The sequence below is a fragment of the Protomyctophum bolini genome (assembly GCF_963924005.1).
Source record: "Protomyctophum bolini genome assembly, chromosome: 22".
Classification (NCBI taxonomy): Eukaryota; Metazoa; Chordata; class Actinopteri; order Myctophiformes; family Myctophidae; genus Protomyctophum; species Protomyctophum bolini.
In genome coordinates, this window is record NC_137883.1 from 23,614,085 (window position 1) to 23,634,539 (window position 20,455).

At 42.1% G+C, this 20,455-nt stretch overlaps 1 protein-coding gene across 1 annotated transcript; it reads left to right on the forward strand.

The window, feature by feature from the left end:
• Window positions 1-2,493: 2,493 nt before the first annotated feature.
• LOC308310492 (sialoadhesin-like) lies at window positions 2,494-6,921 on the forward strand. The gene is made up of 8 exons (XM_080756851.1): window positions 2,494-2,528; window positions 3,640-3,669; window positions 3,804-4,067; window positions 4,208-4,468; window positions 5,366-5,533; window positions 5,644-5,761; window positions 6,239-6,286; window positions 6,534-6,921. Exons 2-6 carry the CDS (start codon window positions 3,663-3,665, stop codon window positions 5,697-5,699), a joined length of 756 nt encoding a protein of 251 aa, XP_080612977.1. The 5' UTR covers window positions 2,494-2,528; window positions 3,640-3,662; the 3' UTR covers window positions 5,700-5,761; window positions 6,239-6,286; window positions 6,534-6,921.
• Window positions 6,922-20,455: the final 13,534 nt, after the last annotated feature.

The window sequence follows — 20,455 nt, forward strand, 5'->3', positions numbered from 1 at the left end:
CCTCTTCCATGTGAACCTGTCATTCAGGGGATATATTAATACAATCTGGGAATAAATCCCTTACCAATACATTTCTTCACCAATGTGTTTGTAAAGATGTCTAGTGACACAACTCACAAGATTGAAATTCAGTTTCTCTAGGAGAATTTGTGACAGCTGCTCAAAGTTGGGGTAGCCTACCATTAACAACATATACTGTAGGCAAATTGGCAGAATGTACAAAATTTAATTCTGCTTTAAGTAGCGTGTGATGGCCTGACTATTTTCATTATTTTTTCATTATTCTGAATCCATTGCAAGCATTTGTTTTGCACGGAAAACACTCCTTGGGCTAAAAGAAAAGCCTCACATTTGGAAAATGTAATTGTATTAGATGTATTCGAACTATGCAATATGCTGTTTATAGGAAGAAAGTAATTGGCTCACACAACAACATCTTTTCTGTGTGGAGGATTAATAGTAGAATAATTGTTCAACAACATACGATAAACAAGGCCTTTTCACACTCCAGTTTTAGGTGATAAGGTGACCACCGAAAACTATATAATGACGTCACTCTGCGCCTGCGCTGTGGACTGCGGTGATAAGACACTCCACACAGGAAATGGACCCTTCAGCCAATCAGAAGCAGAGGGGTTTCTTTGTCAAACAACATAGCTGTCACTCCATCAGTTTCAGTCAGGTTGCCATCATGAGAACCTGTATAATATCATGTGAGTACTTTCCCTTTTATTTATCTTATTTCAGTTGACACTATTAAACCACAAAACCTTTATTTAGATGAGCATCAGAGAACAGTTGCTCTCTTCACTAACAATCTGCTATACGCTCTCCTTTTCAAAGACAAAAAATCCACATTTTGTTACCAAACAAGGTTAGTCGGTTTAGTGTTTTATTTTATTTATCTGAAGCAAATGGAAGCTAGCCGGTAAACTGGTTGTGAGGTTTAGATGAAATGTTACAACTAGGTGTGGAGGCCTACATAATTGAAGTAGTTTGACTTTACAGTACATTCTATGTAGAGAGTGCTTTTATTACAGAGCTCATCTAAGACCGTCCAGACTACTGAACAGGCAAGGTACAGAACCAAATCCACGTAGTTCATAGACAGAGGTTTTCAACTGGTGGTCTGTGGACCACATGGTGGTCCGTGAAAGTATTGCATGTGGTCCCTGACCATAGTTGGTGCACTAAATGACCTGGTGATGTATGATGATGACACATCAATGTTGTCAGTCACTGGGAAGTCGGATATCAATAACTTCGTTGTGAGCTTGTAGATCGGCTATTTTCAGCAAGTGTAAAATCAGCCATTACGACGGCATCAAGGCCCGCCATCATGCAATCGCATGTGTCTGCTCTCTGCTGTATGAGTTTATGGAAGGTAAAGAGCACAGAATAAGGGCAACCATGGGAAAGGAATAGATAGACCAGTGGTTCTCAGTCTTTTTTGAGCTCCGGACCACTAGCATTATGTCAGTTAATGACTGTTAATTAAATTATCCAACGACAACAACATGTTTCTTTAGTTTTGGTTCTGCGAGGCTAAATGTCATCAAATGGTGATCTGTGGCTTTAAATGGTGGTGTTCCAATAGATCAGTGGTTTTCAAAACAAAATTATATTTCATGCACAATTCCATGCTGTTGAAGAACGTTGATAAATAAATAACAATTGTTCTACATTCTCTAACTATGTAGACTTCTTGTAAATTGAGTAATGCAGATGTTAAACAATAATGTAACTCTTGAGAGCGTAAAATGAACCCAAATGGACCCGCATTTTTTATTTTACGCTCTCAAGAGTTAAAGATCTTCAAGGGTCTGTCCATTTGGTTACCAACTCTCCAGCATTTAGCTGGGGACCACCTGGAACCCCCTCAAGGACCACTGGTTGAAAACCACTGCAATAGATTGACATTCTCTATGTGCACTACCGGGCTTTGCTGATCATCACTCATCACTAAAGACGAAGACATCATGCATATTTTGGGCTCAGTGAACATCCTTGTAGAAGTTAATTAATAATGCTACACACAAGAGGCTCATTAAACATTGTATTTTGTAAGAATAATGTTTTTTTTAGACCAAGAGGTAGAGAGAGATGAATGGAGACAGAACGAATAGAGAGAACACATGCGGAAAATAGAGGAAGAGAGAAAGAGAGAGAAAAAACATATTGAGAGAAACAGCAAGTCAGAGTCAGATTGAGTCATCAATAATATACCACTATCCTTCTCTGAGAAGCCCACATCTAAGCACCACACGCAGTGGCGGACGGAAACGGGCCTGGAGGCTATGCTGCAAAGGATAATGGTTGCAAGTAGTTGCATGTTGCATGTTGCATGTTGCAAGTAGTTGCATTGGTGTGGACTGGCCTTAAAACAGTTTTTTTTGTTGCAAGGAGATGCGACTAGTTGCATTGATGCAGTCTATGCATTTGTCTCACAATGTCTGTCTGTCTGTCTGTCTGTCTTTCCACAGTGCTGTGCTCTCTCCTCATCTGCTGTGGACCTGCTCGAACAGACGGTGAGACAGCTTCAATGCATTGAATTATGGGTAATGGGAGACAAGCCATCTGATGTGTTTCAACCACCCTGTTAATAAACAGTGGCATCCCCAACGTCAGCCTTGTTAGACAACGCTTTATTGTGTCTGGCCATGAGCTTGATCAGAGAGAGAGAGAGATATTGTTATTAAACATGTCCATGCTGTCGTCATTATCTATCTAATAATTTAGCAATCTCTCGCCCGCTGTCTGTCTGTCCACTTCCCTAGCATAGAGCAAGACAGCTGCTCGCTTCCAGCGCCTCCTCCCAACGCCACAACGCACGGACCGCCTCACGGAACCTAGTGCCGTGCAGCCCTGTCCTCCAACCTCAATCTGCCCTGCATTACACACGCCAAACATTCTAACAATCATCTCAATTAAATTCATTTGCGTGAAAAACAACTCATCTCCCCCCGCAAATCACGTGTCACCAGTGTCACCAGTGAAATGCATGTTGGGACGGACACAGATTAATACTGGGACACACTTTTACGCGTAACAGGACCCTGATACTACAGCTCTTGCGTCAGTCGACATAACTTCTTCTTTGGCTCTGACAGTTGGACGGGGGCATGTTAACGTGAACACACGCGCTGTATCGACACCACACTGTTACAGTGTGGCTGTAACCACGACAGGTTGCAGCCCTGCGCGCACCCAGCATAACTGCGTGACACACTGAACATCACCATTCATTGTGAACGCAATGAGCACTTACTATGAGACCTAGCAGATCATATCTGTCTGTCTGTCTGTCTGTCTGTCTGTCTGTCTGTGTGTCCGTGTGTCACGCTTTTCAGCTCCATATATGGTCACAAAAGCGTGACACACGGACACACACACAGACAGACAGACAGACAGACAGACAGACAGACAGACATGATCTGCTAGGTCTCATAGTGATTGCGAACGCAGTGAGCACTTACTTACACGCTTTTCAGCTCCATATAATCCCCCCCCTATCAGTAATGTGATCTATTACATTGCATTACCCACATTGAACATCTTTTGCTGTTCATATATTCACAACGGGTAAGGACTAGTACAGTATAATGCACCAACTTGAGACTTGTCTGTCTGTCTCCGCAGAAATTCCAAACAGTGGTGATCTTATGGGAGGTGAGTCTCTTTATCTTCTACTGACTAGTGTTTAAACTATCAATGGAATCAGGGAACTATAACAATAATTATCTGTCTGATTTTAACATTCAGCACACGAATCAACTGTTTTCTCCGTCTCTGTCTCCCCCAAGCCTCTCTCGGACTCAGTCCTGACAGATCTCAGTTCTTTCCAAGTGAGTCTGTCTTTCTGAGCTGTGAGGACAGACAGTCCAACTCTACTGTCTGGAGAGTGAAGATGAACAACACGTATATCATGCGACAGTGTGATGACTCGTGGGGGAAGATGAACGACACAGGATGTATTGTCAAGCTCATGAACCCCGAATTAGACAGTGGAGTTTACTGGTGTGAGTCTTCAGAGGCAAAGAGTAACACCGTTACTATCTCTGTGACTGGTATGTTCAGCAGGTCAACAACTTTGTTCACTTTTCTTTATTGAGTTATCTGTTGTTCATGGTTGAAGTATTTACTGACAAAATGCATACTGTACATCTCAAACGTTTCCTCTATTCTGGTGTTATTCGTCATTGTTCAGGTGGAGATGTTATCCTGGGGATGACTGTGCTTCCTGTGAGGGGAGGAAGTAGTGTCACCATGCACTGCTGGTACAAAGACAAGACAACTAGTAAACCATCCTCTGACCTCCCAGCTGATTTCTATAAAGATGGATCCCTCATCGGGACTGAGTCTACAGGACAGATGGCCATCCACGGTGTTTCCAAATCTGATGAAGGATTCTACAGGTGTAACATCTCTGACCTTGGAGCGTCACCAGAGAGCTGGATGGATGTGAGAGGTGAGATCCTTAGATCACATGCACATTACACACTATGTGAAGAGTGATGAAAGGCCTGAGAGGTTTCCACTGCTGTATAACATTTAGGGCTGTGATACGACTGTTGGGGTATAACATCTAGGGCTGTGATACGACTGCTGCTGTATAACATCTAGGGCTGTGATACGACTGCTGCTGTATAACATCTAGGGCTGTGATACGACTGCTTCTGTATAACATCTAGGGCTGTGACTGTGACCAGTCAATGAAAGCTTAAGCCATACGTGGACAACTGGCACTTAATGCGGCCTGCAGGTTAATATCAGAACATCGATATATTATTGATTTCAGCCAATTACTGGTTGCGAACGCAATGAGCACTTACTATGAGACCTAGCAGATCATGTCTGTCTGTCTGTCTGTCCCGCTTTTGTGCCCATATATGGAGCTGAGTGATTTGTGTCACCATGACTCAGCCATAACCATATAAGGAGTCCCCAAAGCAGCTATACGTCAAAAACCCAAATATGTACGAGATGCGTTCGCTTCCCGCGTTTGCGCGTCTTACTGGTATTCAAATGTTATTGTCTTTTTATGTCCAATGTATTTGTATTTACTTCATAAAGTTAACGATAATAATAATAATACGAGAATGCATTTGAAATTAAATAAAAGTGTCACTTTTCAGGATTCCATTTCAAAAACAGCACAAAATAAATCAGAAATCAGGCCCTCTGGAGTGAGTGTGGGAATATAGTGACCCTCTCCATCGTCAAAGTTGCCCATCCCTGGCTTAAGCCATTATCTTCCCCAGGGGTTATATTTCAGTTTACCAATTAGCACAACTAACGTTTCAACGAGAGATCAGCTTGACCCTCTGTTTAGTGGTTAAATTAAGAGGAATCTTGTGTCATTCAGGTTCAGTTTCTCTGGCCTCCGAAAACAACCCCGCCCCCCTGCCTCCATATGTCTACCCTCTGATAGGGGCTGGAGTCTCCATCCTTCTGCTGATTCTGGGTCTGTGTCTGTGGAAGAAATGCAGAGGTACTTCGCTGATGCAGGCCAATGCATGCCGGGCTCCTGATGGTAATAATTCATGTTTAAAATGTTTTTATTTTGTCACTGTATATTTGCACATGTACTATGTATATCATGTGAAATTTGTCCCTTGCATCTATCCATCCTATAACTACTAGGAGCAGTGAGTGATAATGTGTATACAGCGTTCGGGGATCAGGGAGGGACACATTGACACTTTGCCGGAGCCCAAACCCAAACCATGCTCCTTCCCAGGCGGGCTTGATGATGTGTACGGTTAGTCTTTAGACGGACAGACAGACAGACAGACAGACAGACAGACAGACAGACAGACAGACAGACAGACAGACAGACAGACAGACAGACAGACAGACAGACAGACAGACAGACAGACGGACGGACGGATGGACGGACGGACAGACAGACAGCTATTGATCTCTGTGGTTCATTGCATAGCAGCTACAGCAGAAAGTGGGAAATACTAAACAAAAATAGAGAGGTTTTAAAATTGTACGATTTTAAGATTTCACTGAGTTCACATGATGTTAATGTATATTCCGTACAACATGAACCAATCATGTTAGTTAAGCACACAAGGACAGCTTTGTCTAATTTGTCTACATTTTTTTATTTATTTAATATAAGTGCATTCAAGTCTGTGCATTCCCCCTACCTATTAGCAGAATAATTGAAACCATGTTGAAAATGAATGAATCAATTTGTCCACTTGAAATTGTATTTGTTTACCTTTAGGCACAGGTGTATATGAAGTAATGACGCGATCTGTTGACTTTGAAAAAGGTACAGTATATTCAGTTTACAGGTTCTCATGTCATACTTTAGTTATTCATAATTTGAGGTCAAGTGATTGTTGTGTAAATGTCCAGAAGCAGTTTCATAAAGATGTAATGGGAATTGAAGTCGGTGAATAACACAACTCGTCAACTCAAGAGAAGAGTTTGATGAATACATATTCATTAAACTGTTCAAATATGACCTACATTCTGCAAAGCTGCTGATTGTCTTTCAACTCGTGTTTCACTCACAGTATCATCAAGGCCTTTAGGAGGGCCGTTCAAGCCACAAGCGAAGCCTGCAGCACCACCATGCAGAAGCAGAACCATTGCGGCTGAAGTGCACCTGTATGAAGTGTCTGGTGCTGGGAGACTGTTGCAACGCACAGGTCCTGGACCTGATGAGACATAGGAGGGGTCCGGACAGGAGTCAACCCACGCAGCCTAGTCCTTCCACGCACCAGTTCCTGTCACTCCCAGTCCCAGCAGAGTACTTCCGGAGCAACGGATTGTGTGGCCCTGGTCTTTGGACTGATCGATGGTAGCTACTGGGACGTAAGTCTGGACTTGATCACCCCGCCTGGGTCACCTGAGTGAGGGGTATAATGTTGTGAGACCCTAAACCCAGATGACCTATAGGATACATCACGGAGGATACGTCCCAGGTGCATCCATGCAATGTTTTTTTTCCGTTGTACAGTGGAGGTAATGCTATGTGCATCATTTGCATATATGTTTTAACTTTTTTTTTGGCAATTATTTTGTGCAAACAATGCTATAAACATTTACATTTATATCCCACCCCTCAAGACATGGACATGTTTCCAAATGGTTTTAAGATATTTTGTGAAATTGTGATTACAAATATGTTTTCAAATGTTTTTTAAGATGTGAAAATGTTTTATTTTATTTAAACTTTTAAAACGGTTTAAAGATGTGTATTCATTGTTCAGTCTGTGTTTGTTGCTTTTATATAATACGCCTACTAGATTCAAGTGTTACATTACATTTCCTAAAGGCTAGGCTAACTCAATTTGGTTCAATTCAGTTCAATTCAAATGTATTAAAGTGTCAAATCACAACAAGTTGTCCCACAGTCCCACCCAGAGCAAGCAGTATTGCGACATTTGTATAGAAATGTTGTACACAACACACCCACAGTTAAATTAGCTGTACGTCTATGAATGTTTAGCAACAGAGGTTATATCTACATGAGCAAAGTCAGAAAACTTCGTATTGATAGCCTACTTTATAGTAGTATATAGGTCTACAAAAAGGCAGACAGACGTTAACTGATAAGAATGTCCGTCTGCTTTTTTGGTTGTTTTTGTAAGTCTTCTAAATGGTGTGTTTTTGCACTTTAGGTTGTGTTAAATGGCTCTATAGTCTAAAAAAAAAAAAAAAAAAACATGTTTTTTCTAGAGTGGACAGCAGAGCGCGCTCATGTTCTATCAATAGACAGCGATGGCGTTTTGTTCTCTCTCACTCTTTGTTTAAATAATAGGGTACAATACAATATCACTGTATATATTGAGCATATTGCATGCATTAATATAGAGAATATGCCTGGCTGTCTGTGATCTAAGCCAGTCTAAAAAAAAGTTATAACTTGTAGGCGCATTAAGTTCCCCATCTAGCGCGTACACGGTGCACCGCGCCGCACCCAGGCATGCGCATATCGGGAGCGGGCGCGGATCGAGGTGCAGTTTCTGCGTAGCCTGGTAAAACCACTCCCCCTGCTGGACAACAAAGTTTCTGCGCACCTGACCTGATGAGTGATGAAAGGCTAAAAGTCTGCTGACTGCTACTGCTCGGCGTTCACAAAGTAAACAACTTAACATCTTACTACTGTCTGTCTGCCTGCTGTCACATAATACTAATGTAGACTTCTGCTTTCAGTGCGTTGTTTTAACATTATGTAGAGACTAGAAAGTGTCACGTATAAAAAAAGAAACGTGTCTATTAATCTTCGCAGAGGCCAGCACTTGAAGGTAAATAAATATGGTATGTTGGGTCTCGAGCGAGAAGATAAGCCATGTAGGCCTAAACTAAAGTAACCTCGATACTAGCCCATACTACCTAAATGTAAATGCCAACTTGAACGTTGTAGTTTGTAGTTGATAAATTAGACGTCCAATAGCTATATCGTATATATTTTTGTCATAGTGAGTCTTTCTTATACTGCAAGTTTCACTTCAACATTAAAATGATAGGCTAGTTCCCCGCCTTTTCAAGGTAGACCTATATGCTGTTGTTGCCGTGTAAGCTAGCCTGCATTCAATTTCGAGGAATTAAATCATGGTTTCACTAACTATGTCAAGTGTTACTTGCTTGTAAGTCTGTTATTTTCATTATTCTTTTATTTTAAGTTTTAAGCTAAGCTATGTTTGTCTTGTAGGCTATAGATACCATCCAAAAAACAAACAAATAGGCTTACTACTCGGGTAAAGTACTGATACTCTACTGTATATTGCTAAAACATACCATCAGTACTTTACTCGAGTAGTAGGCCTATTTGTTTGTTTTTCTGTGAGCACACTGTTATAATTCTCTTTCTATATTTGGGCGGCGAAGGGCGCGAAACCCTGCATGTCAATTGGCAAGGCATCATTATAGGCCTACTATAAGTACCAGTAAGACGCCCTATGAGGGCGTGAAGCGGGCGAGGTCGCGTGCACGCATCCGCCTGGTCGCGCGCTGGTGCTTTGGCATGGAGGGGCTCTGCTCCATGGGGGGAGGAGGAGGGCAGAACACAGCCATGGAGCAGAGATGCTCTGTGAAACCCACTAACTCAGTGACTCCCACTGAAAATGAATTGCGAGCTGCTCTCTGAACAGTGGTGGCCCTGGGAGAAGTACTCGGATGTGTGTTTGCCTAAGTAAAAGTAACAATGGCTAAAACTGTTCAGTGACAAAAATGCTTCAAAGACATGTTGGCATAATATATGTTGCTACGATGTGAATACTGTAAAAGTAGCTCTGTTATTGGGAGAAGGTGGGTGAGAGTCTTCTGAAAGAAATATTGCGTCTATCTGAAACCCAACAGTTCTTCTCCTTCTCGCCCTCTGCCACTCAGGTTGAAGACCACTGCACCGATTGCTGCATGCCTTGGCACGCAGTCGAAGTCTTCCCTCCACCTGAACCTCCACACAGACGAGACTGAGCTTCTCATCTTGCCAGGTAAGCTTCCTGCACCATGCAGGATGTCAATATTTCCATCAACTACTGTACCTGGTGTCTGCTGTTCTAACCAACCACCAGCCTGAGAAATGGTCCTGGACAGTCTGTCCTTCAAGGCACACAACTGCAGCGCTCGCCCCAATAATCCTGTGAAGTTTACACTTTACATTTACAACACCCGAAGGATTGATCGAGTTTTGACAGCGATCGTTATGGACAATTGCACCCGAAGTGTGGAACACTCAAACTGATGCACGCAAAAAAGCTCAAGCGCTTACATATTGTGTGTGTGCGTGTGTGTGTGTGTGTGTGTGTGTGTGTGTGTGTGTGGGCATGCTCACTCACTGAAGCAGATTTTACAGGAGCCAGTTTCTAATTGAATTTAACGAATTGTAGGTGCCCTTTGAGAGCGGTTTTGAAGGAGTCAAGGGATGTGAGTCTTAATGGCTGTTGGTAGGGCGTTCCATATTTTGGTGGCATAGGAGCAAAATAAATGTAGTCCCTCCCTTGTTTGTGCCGATTCCGCTGAATCTGGGTTGCACATGGTTTATTGAACTCCCTCTGGTGTTGTGGAAAGTATTTAGACAAGTACATGCATGGTATCTTGGTGGTTTAGTGAATCTTGTAGACCAGACCCATTGCAAGATGCATTGGCTTCCTTTTGCTGCCCACACACCCTGCACAAAACACTGATATTGTTGCAGGCATCAGGCATGACACCACCATGCACAATCCAACCCTACAGCCTTACTGTACTGTGTAGAACAGCATGAGCAGGGGATTGTTGTCCGAGCCTTCCCTAAAACACCTTTCAGACTCCAGCTTCCCCCTAGCACTCCCATGTCTTTGTATCTATTATTAGTTTTTTGCATTTTCTCTAGTATGCAAATGCTAGTAGTTGCAGATATATGTTGGTTACTTGTTTTCGTGTGTTTGTCATGTATTTGTTCGAACATTAACGAATGTTATTTAGAGTATGTTGGTTAGACAAATGCTAGGTTAATTGTTTACCTGGTTATCTTAATATCTTGGCACTATTTATTCACCTTGTTGTTTACTGTCGTGTCTACTGTCTAGAGTTCTTTACTCTACTTACTCTGATCTCGCACTTTTAAATTGGTCTGGATAAGAGAGTCTGCTAATTTATGCATCTGGCTAAACGTGTCATCTGTGAAGATACTGGGAAATCTATAATTTATGTATTCTCTTTGCAGTGCAGTGGTTTTTTCAACCTTTTTCATATCAAGGCCCATTATTTTATTTGACATTTGATCCATGGACCACCATTTGATGACAGTTAGCCTCTCAGACACAAAACTTTAAATATTAGGTTGTCCTTGGATAAGATTCTTTCCACAATTCCATGCTGTTGGCAAACGTTTATCCAAATAACAATTCTTCTACATTCTCTAATTATGTAGATTTCTTTTTTGTAAATTAAGTAATGCAGATGTTTAACAATGATGTAACTCTATATCTATAAGGGTCCATTTGGTTACCAACTCTCCATCATTTAGCTGGGGGCCACCTGGAAGCCTGTTCAGGACCACTGGTGGTCCCCGGACCACTGGTTGAAAACCACTGTCTTATTGTTTTGCATTTAACCATTTCTAATGGCTTATCTATGAACAATGAGTTGCATTCTTATCATTCAGTGTACAAAATTTAGATTTACAGCAGATGCATTTTATCATTTTATCCGCCATAATGGTTCCTAAAACACAAACAACAACGTGCAGTGTCATGAACACAATACACAGAGAACAATATTTTAATGTTTACAAACAAAGGAGATTTCTAGTAGACACACTTAGGGCTCGGCCATATGACGTCAAATCAAATTTTGAACTTTTGCCTTTGATTATTTAAAAGAAATATTGAAAACGGCAGATCTACAAGCCCATAACATGTTGTAATGTGTCACATTGTGAGCTTGTAGATTTCACTCATTTAGCAAACCATTGTTCTTCAACAAAGTATGATACAGTGTTAATCAGACTAATCAATTTAGTCGATTATAAAAATGTGTTTAGAATGTTTTATGTTGATTCATTGATATATAAGAAATTATTCTTATACTGATACTGAACTCCTGGTGAGAGCAGGAGTGGACCTGGTGAGACGTAGGAGGGGCACGGACAGGAGGCAACCCACAGAGCCTAGTCCCTCCACATGCCAGAAATGTACCTCTCAGCCCCGGCAGAGTAGTTCCAGAGTGGTTCCAACTTCCAACGCATTGTGTGGCCCTGGTCTTTCCCTAGTGGATCTGATCGAGGGTACGTAGCTACTGGGATGTATGTCGGGACTTGATCACCCCGGCTGAGGCACCCGAGTGAGGGGTATGATGTTCGCGAGACCCGAAACCCTGATAACCTTGGGATACATCACTGAGGATACGTCCTAGTTGCATCCATGCGATGTATTTGCGTTTTGATTCGATTAATCTATGTGAGCAAGAGCAAGATTAAGTCGGTTATTGGTTCTAATATTGGTTTTCAATATATTATTTACGTACAGTGGTAAAAGGACGTGAAAACAATATGGATAGCAGAAATAGCTTGTTGAAGTTTGGCCATGATGTTGCAGGGTTGCACTCCTGTCCTTCTTACTCAGGAATCAGTCCAGGCCCCAATAGTCTTTGGATATGACTCTAAAATTGGACACCGTGTATATGTTTTTGTTGGCCAGGAGAGGGCGCTCATGCTCTACCAATGAGATTTTAGTATGTGGCAAGTGCCTGCTTGTAGGTGGGCTTATGGTTGGATGTCACCTGGTATTGACATCAGGTACTTGTGTCTAACTGGAAGAACAAAGAGACAAACATCTTTGTACTTTGCAGTTTGAACTAGACCAACACCTTTTAGCCACATAAACGTTATAGCGTGCCTTTTTTGGCATGAAGATTCTACGAAATTTGCATTCACACATCTTGTAGGATGTGGGGGGGCCTAGGCCTAGGTCAACTAAGCATGGTTAAAACTGATCCTGTATGAACTACCTCCTGAAAATTGTGGCTATTTTTGGCACGGGACACCTTCCTGCGACTATACAGTAAATCAGGGCTCAGCAGTCTATATTTACTTATTTAACAGGAACCAATGGTATACTGGTATGTTTACCATGGCTGGCTTGAAAACCACACACTGGTTCTGTAATAATAATCACAGGCTAAAGGGACTGTTGATGCTGTTGGTTTGAAACGCTAATCGTCTACAGTTATGTGTGCATCTGAAAAACCTTAAGCCAAAGCAGATATACAGTAGAAAGCTACAGCCTAAGGCCTTTTCTCTTCCATACAGTCACTGACAGTGGAGCTCAAAGCCCTTGTTTGACCTCCCAGCTAATGCTTAATCTAATGGATGTCTTCTAAAACGATACGTATGTTTAACCATGAACCATATAGCATGATACTGGGTAGTTCCCAACATCTCAATGGTACGCACAGTGTTGACAACATCTTAATTTGCACATTTGCGGGTGTCCAGGACAAGCAACTCTTCATATGCATCTTGGAATGGATTGCCCATGGCTGAGATTGTGTGGCACAAGTTTGAAACCTCTTTTTGATATGTTTTCTGGTATGAGGAGCTCTGCTCATGATGTAGATGCAAAGAGTTTACATCTGAATGCATGTACAGTGATTCAAAATCAATAAGCAGTCTAGCCTGCCTGCTACCATCCATCGCCGAAAGGCTGTTAGACCAATAGCACCTCCTGTACCTTTCACCAACTCATTAAAATCAATGCAATGCAGTTACAGGGTTATTCTCTGGAAATAATATTAAAACCTACATTTCTTATCTCTTTACACAACTAACAGTAATAAAACATCATGATGATATCGGATCGAATTGTGAAAGTAACAGAGGTTAACGTTATACGTTGTGTGTGTGTGTGTGTGTGTGTGTGTGTGTGTGTGTGTGTGCATGTGCATGTGCGTGTGCATCTTCAGTAGCATTGCTGTGTCCCTGTTATTACTTCATAAAAGATAACGAAAACTTTGAACACGCTGAACTGATGCAGTAGCAGGGTGAAACCTTATCTATATATTGTTTTATCATTTTAATCACATGAATTAGTTTAATTTTTACACAGTAAGTATAAGGTAAAAGTTGATCCCAATGTCCCTTTGTAAGTTATCTAGAGTGGTGTGTGTGTGTGTGTGTGTGTGTGTGTGTGTGTGTGTGTGTAAGCTCAAAGTCTAGACATTAAAGTGCATGACAGTGAATTACACCTTTAATGAGCCTAACGATATGCTGTTGGAGGACAAGCATAAAAAGCTTTTTTTTGTACAGTACTGACTACAGTATGTGGACCATGGTGACATTGATCAATTATTGATAAAATAGCTTCAAATATATTATTTAGGCCCCAAAATCTATACATCTCAGTCACACTATTAAGGCAACCAGCCGGTTCCACACGCTGCACTATTGTTTCAATAGTGTGTACGGCCCCATGGAGCATGTCACGAGGCGTGAAGGACTGACTGTTTTCATAGTAAAATGCAACCTATGGTTCGCAACTACTTGAAAACGAATTGTCTAGTTTTTAACAGTGGTGGGAGAAGTACTTAGTCTTAGATGTTTGTTTACCTAAGTAAAAGTAACAATGGCTAAAACTGTTCAGTGACAAAAATGCTTCAAAGAAATGTTGACATAACTCAGAGAATACAATATTGTTGCTACGATGTGAATACTGTAAAAGTAGCTCTGTTATTGGGTTGTTGGTGGGTGAGAGTCTTACACTCTCAGGCCCATTTTCCACCAAAAATAATTAACTTTGGTTCTGAAAGAAATATATATGAAACCCAACAGTTTTTCCCCGTTCTCGCCCTCTGCCACTCAGGTTGAAGACCACACCGATCGCTGCATGCCTTGGCTGGCGTCTCACTGTCGAAGTCTTCCCTCCACCTGAACCTCAACACAGACGAGACTGAGCTTCTCATCTTGCCAGGTAAGTCCTACACCATGCAGGATGTCAATATGTGTGTGTGTGTGTGTGTGTGTGTGTGTGTGTGTGTGTGTGCGCACATGCGTATAAAAGTGTCTCGGGGGGACAGGGGGGGGGGGGGGGTTGCTGTTTTCAAGTTTTCCTTTAATGTTCACATTTTTACCATTTTCAACTTGACCTAACTGTTACTAGAGTAGACCCTAACAGTTTCCGTGTAATATAAATTGAAACCAAATCGACCCTTACGACTAGTTCATTTGGTTTCATTTTATGCTTCATTGTATGCTCTCAAGAGTTGAAGAGCTATGGATCTACGTGTATGGTGCATTTGGTTACCAACTCAACATCATTTAGCTGGGGACCACCTGGAACCGCCTCACTGATTGAGAACCACTGATTTAGTCGTGTGCCTGTATAAATCTCACACACTTAATAAGGCAGCGGCCAGTGGTTAAACGGGCCACACAAGATGCCCTTTTCTTTCCACTTGAGCACCTCCCCCTGAAAATGTCTCTGCACGCTCCTGGCAGTACTTTCGCACTCTGCTTGCGCAAGTAACTATGCTATCATATCAGATTATATATCCATCTTCTCCTTCTTTGACCAACAGTAACCCAATTTCCATCAGCACCCTGTCGGTTAACAGCACAGACGGCAAACAGTGTTCAGATGGGTTTAAATTTCTCTAAAAATGAAACGAAATCAAAAATCAAAAAAGCCAGTTTGTCAGATATTTTCTTATATTGTTGTCTCTGCCAGGCCAAAGTCCTGTTTCATTGTAGACTTAGTAGGGGGTATTATCGGCGGAAACGTTGCGCGGTGGAAACAAGCATGAAATTTCGCACACATGTCCCTTGGGTCATCCTAAAACATCCCAGAAGGGGTGCCCAAAAAAATCTTAAACCGGAAGTGAGTTATTGACAAAATTGATAGCTTTCAGGCTTCTGGACCAAATGGTAGAGATTGGATAGCTTTCAGGCTTCTGGACCAAATGCCAGATTGGTATACTGCTCGATTTGAATGTTGTAGCAGTGCAGCCTGTGTGGGAGGAATGTTTTCCATTGAGAGACATTTTTGAGCAAACAGGTCCTTCCTTGGATCATTGACATTTACAATGTCAATTGTCTCGTCATACAGTACACAGGTGTATCGTTCTAGCAGTGCAAAACTGTTTGATTCCTGGCTAAGCACTCAGGTATGTTTCCATTGCAGTACACACCTTAATGAACTGACACCAACTATTTAAGCTACGTTGACAAACACAAAACTAGTTTAGCTTGTAGAACATCCTGTCTCCTCATGTCCCCAAGTAACACTGTCCTCTGAAAGGCCATCTGCAATAACCTAATATTAAGTATACTGCGCACCCATTCACCTTTGCAGCTAAGTGTCCCTTTCTCGGACTGCAACTGTAGCCTACTTACTGTATAAGACGGAAGACCCATTTATTGAAATCCCAAACATGGAATATACTTGGACCATGCATTATGCCACATATAATGCCTGTCTGGACGGCCACCTGCCAGTATACAGTGGATAACTTCCCAGTCTTTCTGGGTAAGTTGGGTGACTATATAGCTATTTTTACCCTGAAATCCCAATTTTGGGCCTGTCATTATAGGCTAAGAAGAAAGGACAATTGCTGATCTACAAGGTCACAACATGCCGTAATGTGTTGTGAGCTTGTAGATCGGCTTTTCCCCAAAAATAAGTTTTGATAAATGACTTATTTTAAAATGTGTAGCGCAGTGGAATAGAGTAGACACTATGACACGTCAAGAGTCAATTAGTACAATAGGCTATACATTTGTGTTCTGGTAATATCATTGATCACTTGTTTTGCATGTCCGTGGCAAAAATAAAATATTAATGGAAATGTCCATCACATTCACAAGCTGGCAAAGTGATTTCCCCGGGTGCAGATAGCTGCTGTATTATCATGGTTATTGGTGGTGGTGGCAATATTAATAATTTTAGTCTGAATATATCAAATCCTGTTTTGAGGATCACACAAGAATAGCATCACTTTATGGACAAAATAACACCCAAAAGGGTTCATAATTTCAGTCTGCTTGAGGTGTAATGCAGCTTTAAACAAAATAGCAGACAGTGGCACTGGTACATATCTGAACTCATCTTCTCACAGTGCGTGTCAACCACATAGCCGACATTTCTCAGCTTTGTTATGCGTACACACCCATGGTACTGTGCCAAGAGAACTCACAAATCAAACGCACGTACAGTACACGCAGTCAAGTTGTCTACAGTCTACCGATGTTAACCATCTCAAACCCACACCCTAACCTCCCACGGGGAAGCACACCTAAACCTAACCTAAGAGTCTGTTTAATTATTTAATTATTTAGTTTTATGAAGGTTTACATTTTATACTGTGAATTAATTGCACTAGCAAAGTTCTACCCCATTGGTTCTCTGGGGTCCTAATATAAGGAGTGTTCTACCCCATTGGTTCTCTGGGGTCCTAATATAAGGAGTGTTCTACCCCATTGGTTCTCTGGGGTCCTAATATAAGGAGTCTTCTACCCCATTGGTTCTCTGGGGTCCTAATATAAGGAGTCTTCTACCCCATTGGTTCTCTGGGGTCCTAATATAAGGAGTCTTCTACCCCATTGGTTCTCTGGGGTCCTAATATAAGGAGTCTTCTACCCCATTGGTTCTCTGGGGTCCTAATATAAGGAGTGTTCTACCCCATTGGTTCTCTGGGGTCCTAATATAAGGAGTCTTCTACCCCATTGGTTCTCTGGGGTCCTAATATAAGGAGTCTTCTACCCCATTGGTTCTCTGGGGTCCTAATATAAGGAGTGTTCTACCCCATTGGTTCTCTGGGGTCCTAATATAAGGAGTCTTCTACCCCATTGGTTCTCTGGGGTCCTAATATAAGGAGTCTTCTACCCCATTGGTTCTCTGGGGTCCTAATATAAGGAGTCTTCTACCCCATTGGTTCTCTGGGGTCCTAATATAAGGAGTGTTCTACCCCATTGGTTCTCTGGGGTCCTAATATAAGGAGTGTTCTACCCCATTGGGTCTCTGGGGTCCTAATATAAGGAGTCTTCTACCCCATTGGTTCTCTGGGGTCCTAATATAAGGAGTCTTCTACCCCATTGGTTCTCTGGGGTCCTAATATAAGGAGTCTTCTACCCCATTGGTTCTCTGGGGTCCTAATATAAGGAGTCTTCTACCCCATTGGTTCTCTGGGGTCCTAATATAAGGAGTGTTCTACCCCATTGGTTCTCTGGGGTCCTAATATAAGGAGTCTTCTACCCCATTGGTTCTCTGGGGTCCTAATATAAGGAGTCTTCTACCCCATTGGTTCTCTGGGGTCCTAATATAAGGAGTCTTCTACCCCATTGGTTCTCTGGGGTCCTAATATAAGGAGTCTTCTACCCCATTGGTTCTCTGGGGTCCTAATATAAGGAGTCTTCTACCCCATTGGTTCTCTGGGGTCCTAATATAAGGAGTCTTCTACCCCATTGGTTCTCTGGGGTCCTAATATAAGGAGTCTTCTACCCCATTGGTTCTCTGGGGTCCTAATATAAGGAGTCTTCTACCCCATTGGTTCTCTGGGGTCCTAATATAAGGAGTCTTCTACCCCATTGGTTCTCTGGGGTCCTAATATAAGGAGTCTTCTACCCCATTGGTTCTCTGGGGTCCTAATATAAGGAGTCTTCTACCCCATTGGTTCTCTGGGGTCCTAATATAAGGAGTGTTCTACCCCATTGGTTCTCTGGGGTCCTAATATAAGGAGTCTTCTACCCCATTGGGTCTCTGGGGTCCTAATATAAGGAGTCTTCTACCCCATTGGTTCTCTGGGGTCCTAATATAAGGAGTCTTCTACCCCATTGGTTCTCTGGGGTCCTAATATAAGGAGTCTTCTACCCCATTGGTTCTCTGGGGTCCTAATATAAGGAGTGTTCTACCCCATTGGTTCTCTGGGGTCCTAATATAAGGAGTCTTCTACCCCATTGGTTCTCTGGGGTCCTAATATAAGGAGTCTTCTACCCCATTGGTTCTCTGGGGTCCTAATATAAGGAGTGTTCTACCCCATTGGTTCTCTGGGGTCCTAATATAAGGAGTCTTCTACCCCATTGGTTCTCTGGGGTCCTAATATAAGGAGTCTTCTACCCCATTGGTTCTCTGGGGTCCTAATATAAGGAGTGCCGTAACAGAGGCTTGTCATGTCAGCTGTCACTAAACTCAATGAAGGCGTGTTTTGGGCTGTAAAACAATCTGCCCATTTTGACCTATTTAGTTTTTCTTGCAAATATTTGATGCTGCTGCTTTAGATTCTACCAGCATATAAACACAGCAGAGGCCCTTCCAGGGACCCCTGGGTGCCTCAGGCACACAGTTTCATTCGACATGGGCCTTTTGCGCCATGACACAGTAAGTGCCCTCTTGCCCTTATATGCTCCAAGGGCTAACTGAGCTGACAGTCCTGGTCCACCTAAATGCTCCAGGGTATGCCCTATGCCCTATAGGTATACCAGGGTCAACTCACATAAGTTACCCCAACCTAAAAGTCTATGTACGTGACCTGCCTCGTCTAGAGGCGACACCCAGGACTACGTGAGTCATAGCAAGCTCTGCCACGTCCAGGTTATAGAATCTTGCAAAAGGTTGACGGATGACCAACTTGCAACCGTACACAAGATATGGTTCAAGAGTTATAAGCCAAAACGTAAAGTGGGCTGTTATAGCGCCACCATGAGGCCGACAGATATAATTATAAGTTCATTCATTTTAGTAATTATTATGAACCTATTATTATGACGAGACGAGACAAGCTGTCAGCCAATTTCTTTGGGAAAAAATGCTGTCTGTATTACACTATACACTATTATACGTATTACACTATTACACTATTATACTTATTACACTATTACATTTATTACACTTATCGGATTGAGGGAACATAGGGCTGAGGGAACATAGGGTCTGTTTTGGAATGGGACAACATAGGGCTGAGGGAACATAGGGTCTGTTTTGGAATGGGACAACATAGGGCTGAGGGAACTATAGGGCTGAGGGAACATAGGGAGGGGTCATAATGAATTGCATTTTTATAGCGCTTTTCCAAGTGCTCAAAGCGCTTTACAATGGTTCATTCATTCATACATTGGGAGGTGAAGTCATGCCTATGTTCCCTCAGCCCTATGTTCCCTCAGCCCTATGTTCCCTCAGCCCTAGTATGTTCTCCCATTTAAAAACAGACCCTATGTTCCCTCAGCCCTATGTTCCCTCAATCCGATAAGTGCAAGTGTAATAAATGTAATAGTGTAATAAGTATATTAGTGTAATAGTGTAATAAGTATAATAGTGTAATAGTGTAATAAGAGTAATACAGACAGCATTTTTTTTCCAATGAAATTGCTATTAGATGGTACTATTTCCCCCCAAAACAGCTCGTCTCGTCTTTTTTTCTCCTCATCTTTTTTCTCGTCTCGTCTTATTTTCTCGTCCGTTTCGTCTCGTCTTTTTTCTCTCATCTCGTCTTTTATTTCTCATCGCATTTATTTTCTCGTCTCGTCCTTTTTTCTCGTCTCACCACGCATCAAGGAAGCAGGCACGACTGCAATTCATCTTAAATGAGAATTCCATACTAAAAGGCTTTCTTACCTTTCTTTGTAGTTGTTACGTCCCCACCAAAGAGGTCCAGGTGTTATTTTGTGCAAAAGCTCCTTATTGGCTGTTTCCCCTACCATAAGCCCTAAATGAATTGCATTGAATGGAATGGGAATTGAATGGGGCTATGGGGTGTTGTGCTAATTCGCTTATTTCCATCGCTCAGAATTATAATTTCTTTGTATATATCCTCTCTTCATAATGTAAATAATATCCCAAGCGTCACACTTTACTACTTATTTCGATGGAAATAAGCAAACTAGCATAACACCCCATAGCCCCATTCAATTCATGCAATGCAATTCATTGAGGGCTTATGGTAGGGAAAATAGCCAATAAGGATTTTTTGCACAAAAAAACACCTGGACCTCTTTGGTGGGGACGTAACAACTACAAAGAAA

Bases quoted from the DNA above. Each gene is read 5' to 3' on its own strand.
- LOC308310492 (XM_080756851.1), top strand. The intron at 4,068-4,207 runs GTATGTTCAGCA...GTCATTGTTCAG, and splicing joins CGTTACTATCTCTGTGACTG to GTGGAGATGTTATCCTGGGG. The intron at 5,534-5,643 runs GTAATAATTCAT...TATAACTACTAG, and splicing joins TGCATGCCGGGCTCCTGATG to GAGCAGTGAGTGATAATGTG.